General features: G+C 38.6%; 1 protein-coding gene across 6 annotated transcripts; it reads left to right on the top strand.

Moving 5' to 3' along the window:
* The first annotated feature begins 10423 nt into the window (after nt 1-10423).
* Nucleotides 10424-15765, top strand: LOC311279880 (serine/threonine-protein kinase pim-2-like). Of its 6 annotated transcripts, XM_084391664.1 has the most exons (10): nt 11551-11865; nt 12048-12140; nt 12314-12364; nt 12549-12930; nt 13033-13204; nt 13753-13897; nt 14089-14166; nt 14276-14372; nt 14554-14703; nt 15141-15761. In XM_084391664.1, the coding sequence occupies exons 1-6, from the start codon at nt 11863-11865 to the stop codon at nt 13760-13762; spliced, it is 711 nt and encodes a 236-aa protein (XP_084247790.1). In that variant the 5' UTR covers nt 11551-11862; the 3' UTR covers nt 13763-13897; nt 14089-14166; nt 14276-14372; nt 14554-14703; nt 15141-15761. The 6 variants fall into 6 exon arrangements, 5 of the variants coding, with proteins under 5 accessions (XP_084247787.1, XP_084247790.1, XP_084247791.1 ...); XM_084391665.1 differs by having other exon boundaries at nt 14276-14631; nt 15141-15765; XM_084391662.1 differs by having other exon boundaries at nt 14276-14703; nt 15141-15762.
* Nucleotides 15766-16158: the final 393 nt, after the last annotated feature.

Genomic DNA, 16158 nt, shown 5'->3' with positions numbered 1-16158 from the left:
CACTTGTTTTAACTGATAATTCTCCGACTGCTCAAAACGTATAACTATAGCTACTTCATGTCTCGTTATCTCTGCTGTGGGCGGGGCCTATTCCAGACACTAAATGCCATCACGCATTAGACAGATGGCACATTTTACACTCCGTTACCATTATATTTTTGTTAGCAAGGAAGTGCAATAAGCCATGAACTTATGGGGTGAGATTTCGGTCACAATTCTGCGCGCGCAAGATCACATTTTGAGCAGGGAGTCTTGTGATTGGTTTTCAAGCCAGCCAATCAGAATTTAGCAGTCTCATCTCTGATTGGCTGGAATTATGGCATATTGTAACGCTGGGTTGTGTTGAGCAAGCGAGCCGTCTGCGCTTAGAGAGCGCTCACGGCTGGTATGAAAGGAGCAAGAAAGTGAAACTTTGCACACGCGAAAGAGAACGTCCGCGCACATCCAAATACTTATTTTAAATGCAAAATTGATTTTCGTTCGCTCGCAATATTTTCTTATCTGCGAGACGAACATTTCTCCGCAAAACTCAGTTCACGCGCGTGCGAAATGCCCTTTTCCACGCTCAAAATGTGATCTCGCGCGCAGAATTGTGACCGAAATCTCACCCCATATGAACTCAGGACACTCGCACTGTCTGACACACACCTGAAACCAGGGTTCTCAAGTCTCACGCATTGGCCGTGAGACACACGCAATTCAACCAGTTCACACGCTCACACGCCACACCATGTATTTCTCACGCTGAAAAGGCAATGCCAACCAAGTTGTCCTGCAAGCTTTATATATAACGTTGTGTACGAGGCGCACGCACACGCACCATACGTTCGTTAGTAGGTAACCAACAACATCGCGCGAACGCGCTGGGTTTGTGCTGGTGTAATGCATTGGTCAAAAAAAGTCAGCGTTAGTTTTTTTTCTTTCTGACAGACCAGCCCATGAAACACGTAGATCAGCGGCCCATTGGCTCTTTTCTTGATTGACACTGGGCTGGCCCAATCACAACTTTAAACGAGTGAGCGAGCGTGCAGCAGTGTCAGTGTGTATCTGTCAAAATAGTCAGCGAGATGGAGAAGAAACGCAAGGAATGTGCAGAGAAATATCGCGAAACAATAGAAACAGGCCCTTAAAGCAGACGCTGTAAACTGTGTCAGAATATACAGTATGTTTTCTGCCCTTCATCAGCTCCTGTGATGATGATGATAGTGAGGAGGATCTGGATCAGGAGAGAGATGAGAAAGTGTAGAGTCCGCGGTAAGCAGAACTACTTTCAAAACACTTAGGATATGTCATGAGTGTAGGAACCCATAACCCAGTTACAGATTATTTCCACATCTGCATAGTTGACGATTACTGCAATTCACTAGAAATTTAATGAGAGGCGTTTGTAAACCATGTTTTCAGCCAAAATAAAAGCTTGATGCAGTTTCCGTCAAAATAAAAGATCATGTGCTTATCTCTTTCAAGTATAGAAATAGGTACAAATCTAATTATGAAAGTTTCCTTTATTTTTTAGTGCATTTGTTTTTACAAAATATGGCTATTACTGTCATTGGATTAATATTATAACATTATTATGTAGTGTAATGTAAATAGACACTGGAACTAAAAGAGTTTTACATTTTTCCTTGTTTAATTGGCACACTGAATATGGTTTGGAGCTTTTAATTTTGAACTCTCAGAAGGACAGAGGTCCACCCACCACAATTTTACCAAAAATCCTGTAAGAAACACGGGTATTGCTATGCCAATGCAGCTTATAGCTTGTTTTAGGATTCATCACTGTGGAGTATAGTTCAACTGTATTAATAAATGTCAAATTTTTACTTATTTCATCTGTTAACTCTCACTCGTTCCTATACTCACTCATTACATGGCATTAGTGGTTTTAAGGAATAGGAGATGGTATGCAATTAAGGGCGTGCAAAGATGGGTGGTGTTTATATAGTGGGCCAGTCTGGGCCAAAATGCCAGGGCCGATTTTTTTGTCCCAGTCCAGCCCTGCTCTTGTGTACACACACACACAAACACAAACACACACCTTAATACTCTAATATGTCATTTGTTCACAATGTCCCACCACACAATAAATCATTATACCATTACGACTAGACACATTCAAAATGCAAAAAGATTTGTTTTTCCAAACTGTTTGGAGCAATTTGTTATATTTTTGTATATTTGTAATTTGAAATATAACATTAAATAGTATATTTGATGTGATGAATTGCTCTGTCATTTATCAGATTTACCAATTGTTATAATTTCAATTTGTGCTGGTTAATGATGAACAATGGGTTAAATTGGGGGGCGGGGACAGGCAGGGGCGGGGCCCCATCAAGGTTTTTTGATTGTAGTGTCTGAACAATTATAGACAAGTTTGAAAACATTTCACACATGTTTTAGAGCTTTAGTAGTCTACACAATGAGTCTATACAGTTAGCATGATGTTAGCTCTTAACTGCTGGATCATGCTAGTTTTTCAAACTTGTGGGTCTGGGGTGATTTGTGCCAAAGGGCCTGGGTTAAGTTGTGCCAGATCCAGACCACCTAGACCTACATACTCACAGGGGATAATCTTGAGAAGTGAGGAGATGGGCATGCCTCATCATTGTTTAACTTAGACCTGCCTGCTATTTGTTTAATTTAGCTAACACTGATTTCAGTTTTGAGTTTGCACTATGTTATTAAAGAGAAGTTTTATTCCGTTTTTAAGTGGCCTATGTCACAATAGGATGTTTAGAAATTAGCCTAGTCACTTTATTCTTATATGTTACATAATTGACAGCGCTATGTCAACAGGCATCTATTGCCAAAGCCTTTTTGCCTGAAATGATTTACAAATATCATATGTGTTGCTATGGTGCTCTAAATGGTTGCTAGGGCATAGCTTGATAGCTTCACAATGATCCTGAGAGACTGATTGGTCGTCTGAGTAAAATGAGCCCGCCCCCTTGTCTCTATGACACTGTGATCCAGAGTTATGTTCAATACAAAATCCCTATGCAATTGACCATAGTAGGAAAAACGCATGCTATGGTATTCCAGGGTGACAATATCTAAATAAACCTTAAATGAGTAATTGTGTATTGAATTTATCTTGCTTTTCATATAGCATTACGGTTCATAACATTGAAATGACCACTTTCTTCCCAAGAGCTATATTTCTGAAACAATTTATTTCAGATCCAAAGTTATTGTTCTCAGGGATGCACCGCATCCTGAAATATATGTACATCCTTAAGTTGAAGGCATTACTGCCATGGCCTCACTTTAAAGTCACTTTGAGTAAAAACTGGCACAACTCACCCCACTCTCCCCATAAACAGGAAAATAACTAACAGAATTCAGTTCGGCTAAAGAAGCTCTAAAAGAGACAATTATGAGTTCACATGTTCATAAAATCTTTGTATTGGATATGAAATAACATATTTGGCTTGCTGGAGTCCAGCCCAAAGCTTGGGATGTAATAGACTGTCAGAGTTAAGAATTATTTTGCTTTTCTTCTCCAGGGTTGGACACACACCATCCAGTCTACAAAAAAACACACTGGATTAAACACAGGATTGGATGGATATCATCCTGACGGGAAACTCAAACCTGTCCACGTCTGAGCAAGAACATGAGAGACTGAAAACTGGAAAGAAGTCCTCAAGTCATCACAGACACAGTTGCTTTGTTTTCAAAGTCAAGTCAAGTTATTTCTATAGCGCTTTATACAATTCAGAATGTTCAAAGCAGCTTTACAGTGATAAACAGGAGGATAATGATCAATGACTCAAACAGAATTCAGTCGTGCTGTAAAGCAGCTCTAAGACAGTAGTGCCATTATTCAGCTGAAGACCAGTTCAAAAACTGTGTAAAGTTCATCATATGATTATGAAATGACCTGCCAATGGCCATTTTTTTAAGCCATAATGACCTGCCAATGGCCAAAAATTTACCTGCCATAAAAAAGTTTTACCGGCCATGAAACTTTTTTTGCAAAAACAGACAGTTTGACAGGCATGACACCAAAATTTAGATACTTGTGAAAATTCATAATTTTCAATTTAATAAATTAATCAAATGTAAAATAACACTGCATTATTTACTAAATTAAACAGATTAATCTTCATTAAAGTTACAAAAGTTATTCAGTGTGTGAGTGATTTTTTTTTCTTTTTCTTTTCGTGGTCCTTTGTTGTTTGAGGATTATTAGGCTGCTGTCACTTTAAGACCTAATGCACTGATCCAATATAGCCTACTTATACTGTACATGTGTGTTTTCTTTCTCAGCTGTTTAACTGACTATGATGACCTGACCTGATGTACTCGTAACATCATGAGAAGAATGGCATCTATGCTAATGTTAGTCTGTTTATTCTGAGGTTTACTGCAGTCAGCCAGATCCGGGCCGTATCCAGATCAGATGGTGGACCTGCGCCTAGACATGACCACAACGCCTTCCTCAAGGGTCAGCCTCATCAGCCCTGTGAAGGCCTCATCGACACGACAGCCATCGGCACCGATCCTCAACAAACTCGTCTCCATATTGGCGTGACTCCGATCTTCAACCAGATGGAACTGGAAAATATTCCCAATGTTCTGATCCAATCTGACTTCTGACCAGTAATGCTGCCTGAATCATAATCATACACTGTTCGTTCATTGGCCAGAGAAGAACAGTATTCGCGCGCTGTCTGAGTCACAGCTTTCTGGGCACGCGCTTTTGCGCACAGAAACTTCCCACACCACTTGCGAATAACAAATTGAGGTCAAACTTTTGCTTCTTGCGCTTGCATGTTTAAATTGGCACGCCTTAAACTTTCGATGCAGCGCTGGTCCATCAATCCGAGCGTCGGTCATGTTGGCTCTCATGTTCTCACAACATTGCATTGTTAGAAATCATAAAAATATTACTGGCCAACTGGTGATTGACACCGTTTCATATACTTGCCAACGCTGATTTTTACTTGTGTTAATTTAGTGTTAATTTTAGGCTGTATTAATCATTCAGCTTAATAAAACTTGAACATTATAAGTGGATCTTAGTGGGCTTATAAAAAATTATGACATGGTCCCTTTAAATAAATGCTTATTTAATATAATCTTTGTGGTTATGTAAAAAAAAAAACCCTGCATGCAGAGTCAGTCTCTTTTCTTGTTTCCATTCTTGTATTATTGCAAAGATTCAGGGAAATCTTGAAACTTGAAGGAACAGTTACCCAAAAACAAATTCAATAATCTAAAACATTCTGTCATCATTATTTACTCACCCTCAAGTTGGGTATTGGGGTATTTAAAAATACGATGTGACCCCTTTAAATAAATGCTTTCAAAGAATAGAAAAGAATAAATGCTTTTAAACATTCCTGATCTATGACAAAACTTAGAAGTGAAAATGCAAGGGTCTACTTGTAAAGTTCAAGGAAGACGAGGATGAAGGTATACAAGGTTTATTAGATAAATATTTCAAGGATAATAGCCAACTTGCCATACATAACAATACAGGAGCAAGAACTGAACTCAAGCACGAACTTAAATACACAAAGATAATTAACTAAAAGAGAACAAAGGAACACATGTGACGAGAGAAAACCAAAACAAACTGAACATTACGTTGACACTATGTCAGGGACCAAGCAGTTAAGCAAGAGGAGTCACAAGGGAAGTTCAAAAGTAAGGATTTTTATTTCCCAACAATCATGGCAACAAAATAAAGCTAAAGTTTTGGGCCCCAAAAAAAGGTCAAATAAACAGACGGTAACTAAAGCTCTGAACATAAAAGACTCAAAAATACATCTGACTTCCTACAAAAGAAACAACGGGTACTTATATATTGGCTGATCAGACCAATTTTGACACACAGGGGAAGACTAACAACAACACTACTACATAAGCTACAAATAACAGCAACCATTAATGACTGTGTTGTAAATGATCTGTTTTATATGCTGATTTTGTACATTTTACATTCCTGGACATATGTATTGTGATGATTTATGTGGTGTATATGTAATATTGTATGTTATTTTATTTGTTTACCTGCCCAGGGACAGCAGATGAAAACTAGCTATTAGCTAACTCTGGTGCAATTACTTTTAATTGTGCATTGTCCCTGTAAAAATAAACAATAAAATGAAATGAAAATGAAAAAAACTTATTCCAAAAGGAATGTACTTTTACTTAACCTTAACTCAACAAAAGTACTCAATATAATATAAATCTAAACCCCAAAATATCTAAGGAGAGAATGAGCTCCACAGGATGTCGTTCCTCCTTAGGTCCCTGTAGAAGCTCCGCCCCCACACCCCTCTCAGAGGCATCAGTCTGTAATATAAACAGTTTCTCAAAGTAAGATGAGTTTTGGTCGATCAGATCACAAGTGGACGACGCTAAATACAGGTGTAAACGGGGTCTAAACTTTTTGAGCTTGTCCACTTTTAAAGCAACACTAAGGAACTTTTCCTCTTCGGTCGCCCTACAGGTTGGAAGCGGAATTGTCCATTACCGCTGTCGTAAGTAAGTTCGCCGTCCGCAGCCTACTGTCGCACGCACGCTCGTTGTTTATCTAGCACCGGCTTTGGAATGAACAATGTCCAAGGACAAGGTAGAGTATGATGCATGATTTCATGAAAGTATGATGTATTGCGACATCAGAAACGAAGAAAAACGGAATAATGACTATTGTAACGCTTGACGTAAAGCAAGTCAAACTTGTAGTTTTCCTATGTCTCATTCGGACTACAGAAACGCGACCCGGTTTGGCAAACTTGCATAGTGTGGTTATAGCAGATATAGGACTGCAAAGCGAATCCAGAAGTGCCTTTCACCCTGTTACGACTTGATGAGCCACTGATACGATTTTGGAAACATTATTTTAAGGTAAATAATTTTCCCTAGTGTTGCTTTAACCACTTCCAGAGGAAGAAAACACATTCAACCAGATTGTTTTCGTAGTGTAAACGCTCGTGTGATCAAATGTGTTCAAACAGCCACAAAAGACCGTCTACTCTGCGCCTACTGACCTAATGCGTGAACATTATGGGAAGCGCACTAGCCAGACGGGATTCAAACTTTGTCGGCTGAAGACCCAAGTTTGGTTTGAAGATGAAAAATTTATTAAGCACAATGTTCTCTCACCATCATCGTTATTTGTTCATAAATATATGGGAATATACGGCAAATTATAATGCGCTATATTACATAACGTTATGAATTCTCTTGAATAAAGACCCTGACCGTGGTCCAAATCTTTCAGCAGATCAGCCTGCTATGTTGCAACACAGCCATTGAGCGCAAGGCATCACCAGCCAGACCATCAACATAAGCGTAGTTTGCTCGAACAAACAAAACAGTCCCTGAAGACGAAAAGAGGATCACATGTTCTCTAGGCGCCCCTTTTATACTTCCGGGTTGGACTAGTAGTGACGTCATAGGCTGTCGCCGGTCAATAACGATTGCCGTGATTGGATAAGCTTTCAGACACCGGTTCACGTGGAGGAGGGTGTTCCCCATAGCGTCATCGACACAGTGCGAGTTCCCTTTTGAAAGGGAACTACAGGGTTCAACATTAACGCTCGTCTAGGACAAGTGGAATTTTACTCGGCCGACCGGATAAGTAGCCTGATTAAAACTTCAGTGACAAATCATAACTAGGGAGGCATCGAAACGTGAGAATGATTCTGATTTTATTACATTCAGTGTAAACAAAGATTGATAATGGATCGTGTAGGCTATCTCCGGTAACAAGGTGGCGCTGTTGAGGCTCGCTGAGACACTGCTTTCCAATATGCATATAACAAACATGCATATAATTTGCGGCCGTCAGAGAGCCTCTATCAATATGCAGGAGACTCCCGGACCTGAAAGATGTCCTGAAACCTCTCGCTGTAGTCCCTGGTTGAGTCCGAAATCGCTCCCTATACCCTCAAATAGGGCGTTATTTGAGAGGACAGACATTTGTAGTGTCCGAAACCATAGTGGACATTATTGAGTGCACTTATTCAATCCCACATTGCACTGCAACAACGAGTGTAAAACCGATGTACTATCAATGGCTGTCCAATATACTCCGTTATGAGCTTTGATCGACAGTTTGACCCTGTCCCAAATGGCGCACTTCATGTGGACTTTCGGTCTCGTGGACTTAAATTGCGCGTGCTCGCTGAGGCTACGAGTCCGTAGGCCGTCCCATTCAGCATTTTAACGCTCTGAAGTGTGCTCAGCAGCGCCCCCTTTGTACCCTTGAAGCGGTCTTCCGCGAAGCCCGCATAGATGCAGGCTCCGCACACTTTAACTACCCAGGAATCCTTGCGAAAGGCCAATCAGACAACGGATGGGAGGAGATTTCACTCACGGACAATTGTTGACATGGCTGAGAAGAAAATATTATGTTTTTTATGACCTAGATGAACATTTTACCAGTTGTTACCTACAGTTTATACAAACATTATGGTCATCGACCAGTGGTTGATGTCTCAAACATAATAATAGTGCGTTGAATAATACGATCGCATTATGATTCATTAAATAAATAGAAATGAATGGCAGGGCTTTACTGAGTCATATGTAAACATAGTATGAATATTGAAACCTGTAAATTCATCTGAAACTCATGCACATTTTCATTATGTGTTAAAATTGTAATCTTAGTTCAAATCTTTACCTCTCTCTTATTTTTGTGGCTTATTTTATCTGTAAAAGAAAACTTGCCTAATAATTATGCACACCTGAATACAAGGCGTTTTTTATTTCCAGCTTTCATGAAAAATTATATATCACTTATAAATTATTCAATACAAAATGAATAGTAGTTATTGAGATTAATGTGGTTTGGAACTGGTCAAATGTGCCTGAAAAAAAAATATATATATGATCAGAAAATCAACGTGCCTAATTATTCTTAAGCTGTAATTGGTTTGTTTCAGATTGGCCTTGTGCCAGACCCTCCCACTTTTGATTTCAGCGAATCAAAGTTGTTTTTTTTTATATTTTGGCCTTGTGTGATTGGACCGTTCTCGACTTTCAAGGTAAAGCCAGCCGCAATATCTCTTTCAAGATGAATTTAAAATCGGTTTTATCTTTACAAAATCCTTTCTCATGGCGTTCAAACGAAGAAAAAATAAGGATGATGGAGTTTGGACTGAGCTGGCTAGCTGGATGCGATGTAAGTCATCATGCCTTTTATTGTTTTAGCTGTTTCAAGTCCTGTCACGTAAGCGTTGTGGGCAATGACACAGAAGGTAAATGAAACAATGCAGTTTAACTTGAGGCGATCGTCGGTGTTCAAGCACAATGGCTTGTGTTGATGATATTTAGTTATACAATGGACATGTCTCTTTTCAAATAAAATATGAGTTTTTAAGTGTCTCTTTATGGAAGTATTAATATATGTACTATATAAAAGTAGACAGTTAATATAGTGCCTCTTCTTCAATTGGACATCAATTCTGTCATGTCTGCAACTTGACAAATATGTTGTCAATATCATAAAATAAAATAAAAAAATCATGGTCTGTAAGTTTTTGCAAACTCATTATTGGGCTTTATTCAACTTTATGAAACTATAATGAATTGATATGCTATTTTAACTACAAGTTAATGAACAATTTTCATAGTTTTTTAACTTGCTATTCTGTGGTTCCCTCTGGTGGACAACATTAGTATTCGTCTCTGAATCGCATTGACATAAATGTCATACTACTTTTTTGAACGATTACAATTTTTATATATATATATATATATATTACTTTATATTACTGATATATTATATATTACTACTATATATATTTATTACTGATAATATACACTAATCAGACTCAAATTCACTGATTCGTGGTATCTTATTTCATGCTTTAAGTTAACATATTACATTTTTAGCTAAGCAGTTATGATACATTATTATATCACTTGTTAAATGGTTATTTAACAATAACATTCAGTCCTGATTCAGTTTGTTTCCAGATGCGATGTGCGCTCACGCGCTCTGCTCACGCGCGACTTCAGGCATTTCGAATAATGCTGTAACTGTAATGCTTCGAATTTTTGTTGCTAAAGCACATTATTGTTATGTTATGAATTCGTTCGTGTTATGAATTCTGTCTGCAAATATCAACAGGCTAAATCGCTTTCTGCTTGTTGAGACGAGGCGATTCAGAGACTTGCTGAATATTTTCTGTGCTGATCTTGCGCTTTTGAAGCTGTTTGGAGGATTTCAGAGAGACTTTTATTCTAGAAGGAGATCGGAGGATATAATCATTTACATAGTTTATTTATAGTTTTATCATATTATTTCTGTGGACACTTCTACTCGATTGTTCTTTTCTCATTTTAGAGGGAGTTTGGAGTTTTATTTAATTATTTGTTTTATTTTATTGGGAGGGGGTTTTCTGAGGAGAATTTTATTGTATTTTATTGTATTGTATTGTATTGTTTTTATTACAGTTTGAAGGAGGATGCCAGGCCCGAGCCAGGCACAGAGCCAGGAGCTTATTCCTGGATATTTAACACCTCTGTCTTGTGAGTTTGTTTCTGTGTCCACAGGTCCGGCTCAGAGGAAGAGAGAGTTGCAGAGGCCAGATGATGGACGTCCGTCCACTTCATCCAAACACTCTCGCAGAGGTCAGAATAGGCTTTTATTAAAGTTCATAAATTATTTGTCATTGAATATAGAAAGTTGCATTTTTTGGGGTGTAACCACTGACATTGATTATTAATATTATTAGAAATGTTCCAAGACTGGACGTGTCCTCCACTGCCAGGTCAAGTTCCCGTCGAGCCAATGAAGACTTCAAACGTCCCGACTGCGCCAGGTGCCATGGAGGATGTGGACAAGAGCTCCACAGGTGAGACTGAAATAAGGCAGAATGATGACTGCTAAAAATAGAAAGTTGCATTTTTTGATTATTAATATTATTAAAAATGTCTGGAATATTCCAGCCTCAGGCAGATCCAGTGGAGCTGCTTCCACAGATTCTCCACCGGGCATCATGTCCACACCATCTTTGTCCCACTGTGTGAGGGATGTGGTGCGGCGGTTTTGTGGGTCGTCGTCGAGCTTGAGCAGCACAGGCTCGTACATCGTCAGGAAGAGGAGCAGTAACAGATCTGAGAGCCAACATGAACAGGGCAGTGGCGGAAACAGAAGTTTGTCCAGATCCGACAGCTTCCAAGACTGGACGTGTCCTCCACTGCCTGGTCAAGTTCCCGTCGAGACTTCAGATGTCCCGACTGCTCCGGGTGCCATGGAGGATGTGAACAAGAGCTCCACAGGTGAGACTGAAACAAGGCAGAATGGTGACTGCTTAAAATGTTTGACAAGTTAAGGTCTGGTCACATTTACTGTTTCTTAGCGAAATTTTTCTGAAATATTTTAGTTGGACAAAACGTTCTTTAAATATATTTTTGTTAAGCCAATTAGCCATGAACTCACTTGCGCTGTCTGACACACACCCGAAAACAAATAAAATGAAATGATTATTACTTAATATTGTGAAAAAATGTTGGTCACCGCTAAGGGACATTTATGCAGGTATTAAGCAGAAACAGAGCGTCGTCAGGCGGATAGCTTGGAAATATTTGCATTACTTTGGATTTGTGACATTAAAGATAAGAATTTAACAGTAAAATGGAAGTTATATCATTGTTAAATGTGAGGTCAGAGATGTTTCTAATTATTTTTTTTATTTTTTTCAGAGAAACCTACAAAACATAAGAAGATGGAAAGAATGTGTCGGTTCATCAGGAACTTGTGGACGAGTCTGTCCTGCTGCTGTTCTGGCAGTAAAGCTGTGGATGTTGTGGAGCCTTTCGTTCCTCCACTAGATCTGGACTCAGAGCCAGATTCTGATCCAGATCACTCCGGCGTCGAGCCAGATCATGGTAAATCTGCAGTCATTATTGTTTTAAACAGTATTATCGTCTTGTTTTCCACTAAAGATATCTTGAGGCTTGTTTTCAGAGAATATTAATATTATTTTTTCGACCTGCACTGATATTTTTACTATAAAACAAAGGATCTAGCAAGCTCATATATTTCTCATATTTTCCTGTTTGTTTTTCAGACTCCTTTGAGTCTCTATAACGCGGGAGAGATGATTGGATCCGGAGGATTTGGAAGAGTGTTCGAGGGAACACGCAAATTTGATGGCAAAAAGGTAAAGCAGTCTTGTTGAATTGTATAAACATTTTGCTCTTGCACGCATCAAAACATATTTAATACAGATGATTTAATACTTAGATGCTCAAATCGTAAATGTTATGTGTAAGGTCAGGCGCTTGAATGCTGTTACTGTTATTGAATAGTGTGTTTCTTTTTTCATTTTTGCAGGTTGCCATCAAGCGGATGCGCAAGACTTGCAACGATCTTTATCTTTCTATTGTAAGTTGGCCAAAAGCTGAATGTGTATTTAGTTGTTTAAGTGCTGATTACTGTAGTCAATACACCTGTAGGAAGCATTAGGTGTAAATGTAATGGACAAATAAGCCTGGAAAGGCTCTGTTGATCGGATCTACAAAGATCACAGAAAAGTACCTTTAAAAATACCTTCTTTTCTTTTCTCTAGCCTGGGCGTCCCGAACCTCTCATTACAGAAGTGGCTCTGCTGCTAATGATGAGGCAAGAACCCATAAGCCCCTACGTCATAGAACTACACGATTGGTTTGAGCACCCTCGAAAATTCACCCTGGTGATGGAGTATCCCGAACCCTGCGAGAGCGTGCTGGACTTTATCATTCGTAATCCTCAACTGGACGAAACGACCGCACGGGTCATCATGCGACAGGCTGTGCTGGCAGTGCAACACTGCATTGATCATGACGTTTTTCACAATGATGTTCATGCACACAATTTCCTGTTGAAGAAAGACACGTTAGAGCTCAAGCTGATAGACTTTGGCTGTGGTCAGCTGCTTAGTAGTGATGGCTACGACAGCCACATTTACATTGGTGAGCATTTTGGGAGTGTGTGGAAACCTGGATGTAATGACTTGCTGATTATTTGACACTTTGAAAAAATTGCTCAACAATGCACAAATGTCTTGCTTACAGGAGTACTGGATTACTGCCCACCTGAAGTCTTCACAGGACCTCGATTTCACGCCGTCCCAGCAAATGTCTGGGCTCTAGGAGTGTTGCTGTACGAGATGGTGAACGCATGTCCTCCTTTTCACAATCCAACGGAAACCAAAGAAGCCATTTCAGAACACCAGCTTATCCAACGGTGAGGGAATGATATTAATAACATTGATGAACACACACATAAAGCAAAAGGCTCAGTACAGACACAGTTAAAGGTGAAGTGTGTAAAATTTTTGATATATAGTTAAATACTATAAGAAATGTAGCTTTAGTCACAGAAGTGAAAGCCAAAATTCACTGCATTTCTACTTTCGGAGATTAAACAGGTCATGAACTCGTCAAAGTGAACAGATCAAAAGACAAATGTTCATAAAGACAAATGCAACACAGCTAAAAGTATTCCTAATATGTTGGACCTGAAACATGCCTTCACAAGTACCAGTAAGAGCTGCGTTTGTGATGTTTGAGTTGGGGATGACGTGATGACGTAGGTTTTTTAAAACATGCTTTATTTTGTAATTTCGCAACGTGCCACTAGTGCAGAAGACAATACATACTTCACCTTTAAAGCAAAGATAAAGAACACTTTACCTTATATTAATCATGTTTCAGATGCTGTTTTCATAGATGCCAACATTAGTGTCACATGGTCATGACTAACCAGCTCTCTCCTTGATAAAATGTGTACAGAATGCAGTGATCTGATTAGCCAGTGCCTAACCCTGGATCCAACTAAACGCCTGACGTTAGAGCAGATCTTACAACATAAGTGGATTAGAAATGATCTACTGTAGGATGGAGAACTTCAGGAGATTCACTCGATCAGAGATTTCAGGTGTGAGGAAGAGTAACAGACAGAGTAGATTATTAGCATTTGTCTTCAATTCTGGATTATTTGTAGTGAGGTTTTCAAATTTTTGTTCATTGTAATGTTCTTTTTATAGTCAAGTCAAGTTTATATATATATTAGTATATTATTTTCACCAATTGTGTCACTTGATGTTTTTTTTTTTTTTAATTCAGTAGTTTCTGACTCTAAACACGCTGAAGAAGAGAAGGCTGAGTTCAGAAGGAAGCTCCAGACCTGGTTTCCTGGCATTGAAGGTAAGAAATTCAGCCAGCGCCACAACAACAAAAGATACTGTTTTCTTTTAGATTATTAATATATTATTTCCACCAATTGTATCTTAATTATTATTTTTCATTCCTCCAGTATCTGAATCTAAACCAAGTGGAGAAGAGAAGGCTGCCGTTTTATAATACTCGAAGGCGAGAGGCTTTCTAAGCGAAACCCCATTCGTCGTCTCAGCGTAACGTCTCCTACTCAGGGAACGAGGGTTACATACATAACCCAGACGATTTCTCTTGAACATTTAGGATACTCGTTAATTTGTTTTTTTCCCCCAGAAATAAATTCTTGAACATAAAAATTTGTTCTCTAATATTGATTATTTCCATCAATTGTGTCTTAATGATTTTTTATTCCTCCAGTATCTGACTCTAAACCAAGTGAAGAAGAGAAAGCTGAATTCAAGAGAAAACACAAGACTCGGTTTCCTGACCTCCAAGGTGAAAACTTCAGCTAAGGCTGCAACCACCATAGACATTGAGAGGGACCCACATTTCCCCCAGATATTCAGGGTAATTGTGAAAATGATCTCTTATTATGATAAATTATTTTCAGATTTATTAAAAACAAACAAGCACGGTCTTCAACTAAGCTACTTTGTTTGTTATCCTCAACTTAGAATACTTTGTATATTTCAGTAAAATTCATAGACCCCTCATGGTAAAACAAGTTAAGTGATATGTCTTTTTTACCTCCTTCCAGCTTATTAAACCTGATTATGTCTATTTCCTGTCACGGTTGGTAGATCCGCTGTCTCATTCTGGTCTTGTGTGTGTGTGTGTGTGTGTGTGTGTGTGTGTGTGGGTCTCCTTTGCGCTGATTGTTTCTTGTGGGCGTTACCGCTTATTATCATCATCAGCGGCAGCTGCAGACTATCTAGCCAGCTTACTTAATAACAATATTTAATACTTAATACTTAATGCCTTGTCTTTCGTCTTGTGTTTGTCAGATCGTTGTTGAAGCTTCCCGTGTTCGTGCCTGTTTCCTGTATTCCTCGTGTTTCCCGTCTCACTGGATACCGGATTGCTTCACTCCCGTTCTCACCTCTGGATTATCTTCTCTGCTTCACTCACCCCTGGATCGCCCATCTCAGTCCCTGCGTCACCGCTCTCCTGCAGTCTGTGTTCCTGGTCTGACTTTCGGCATCAAGCGATCATCTGCCTGTTCTGAGTTTTCCTGTGTGAACATCTGTTCAATAAATCATCATTTTACTTGCTATTGCTTCCGTCTTACTTATCATTACATTTCCTCAAAAGGAAAATGTAGGTGCAAGTCGTCCATGTAAAAAGCGGAGCGTGCCTAAGGATACCAGCGAATGAACAAGGGAACGAAGCATCACCAACATTTGTACTTTGTAAAATGAACTGAATAAAAAAATGAAACTTTATTTATTAGGACGATACACATGAATTAACAATGGTGTTTACATTTAAAGCCAAAATAGCTCATTTTCATGTATAAATATACTATATTCTCTGTATTATAAATATACATTAAAGATAAAAAGAGTATGCATGTATTTCCTGATTTGGTTTTATTTGATTTATATCATATTTTGTTTAATTATAAATATGCATAAAGTGAAGATAATCATATTATGCACGTGTTGCCTGAACAACATATTAAAGTCACCATGAAATGGACAATTGGACAATTCTTGTTTTTATTGAATATTGCAATAAAGAAATAATTTATTAGAAATGATTTATCCATGCACATCATATATATATATACATATACAGAGAAAACTGCATTGTATATGCACACATAGGACCACTCCCACCATCACAATGCAATGGACATTGTGCAGGGATGATTTTTGTCCAAATTAATCAAGGCTAGAAATTATGAGAAAAAAGTCAGAATTGCAGGATATAAGGAGATTAGAAATGTGAATTGTGAGATAAAAAGGCGTAATTACCTTTTATTCTGTGGCGGAAACAAGCTTCTATACATCACTGAATTAA

This window comes from Rutilus rutilus, assembly GCF_951802725.1.
Source record: "Rutilus rutilus genome assembly, chromosome: 20".
NCBI classification, from domain to species: Eukaryota; Metazoa; Chordata; class Actinopteri; order Cypriniformes; family Leuciscidae; genus Rutilus; species Rutilus rutilus.
This window is presented reverse-complemented; position numbering and strand designations above follow the sequence as displayed.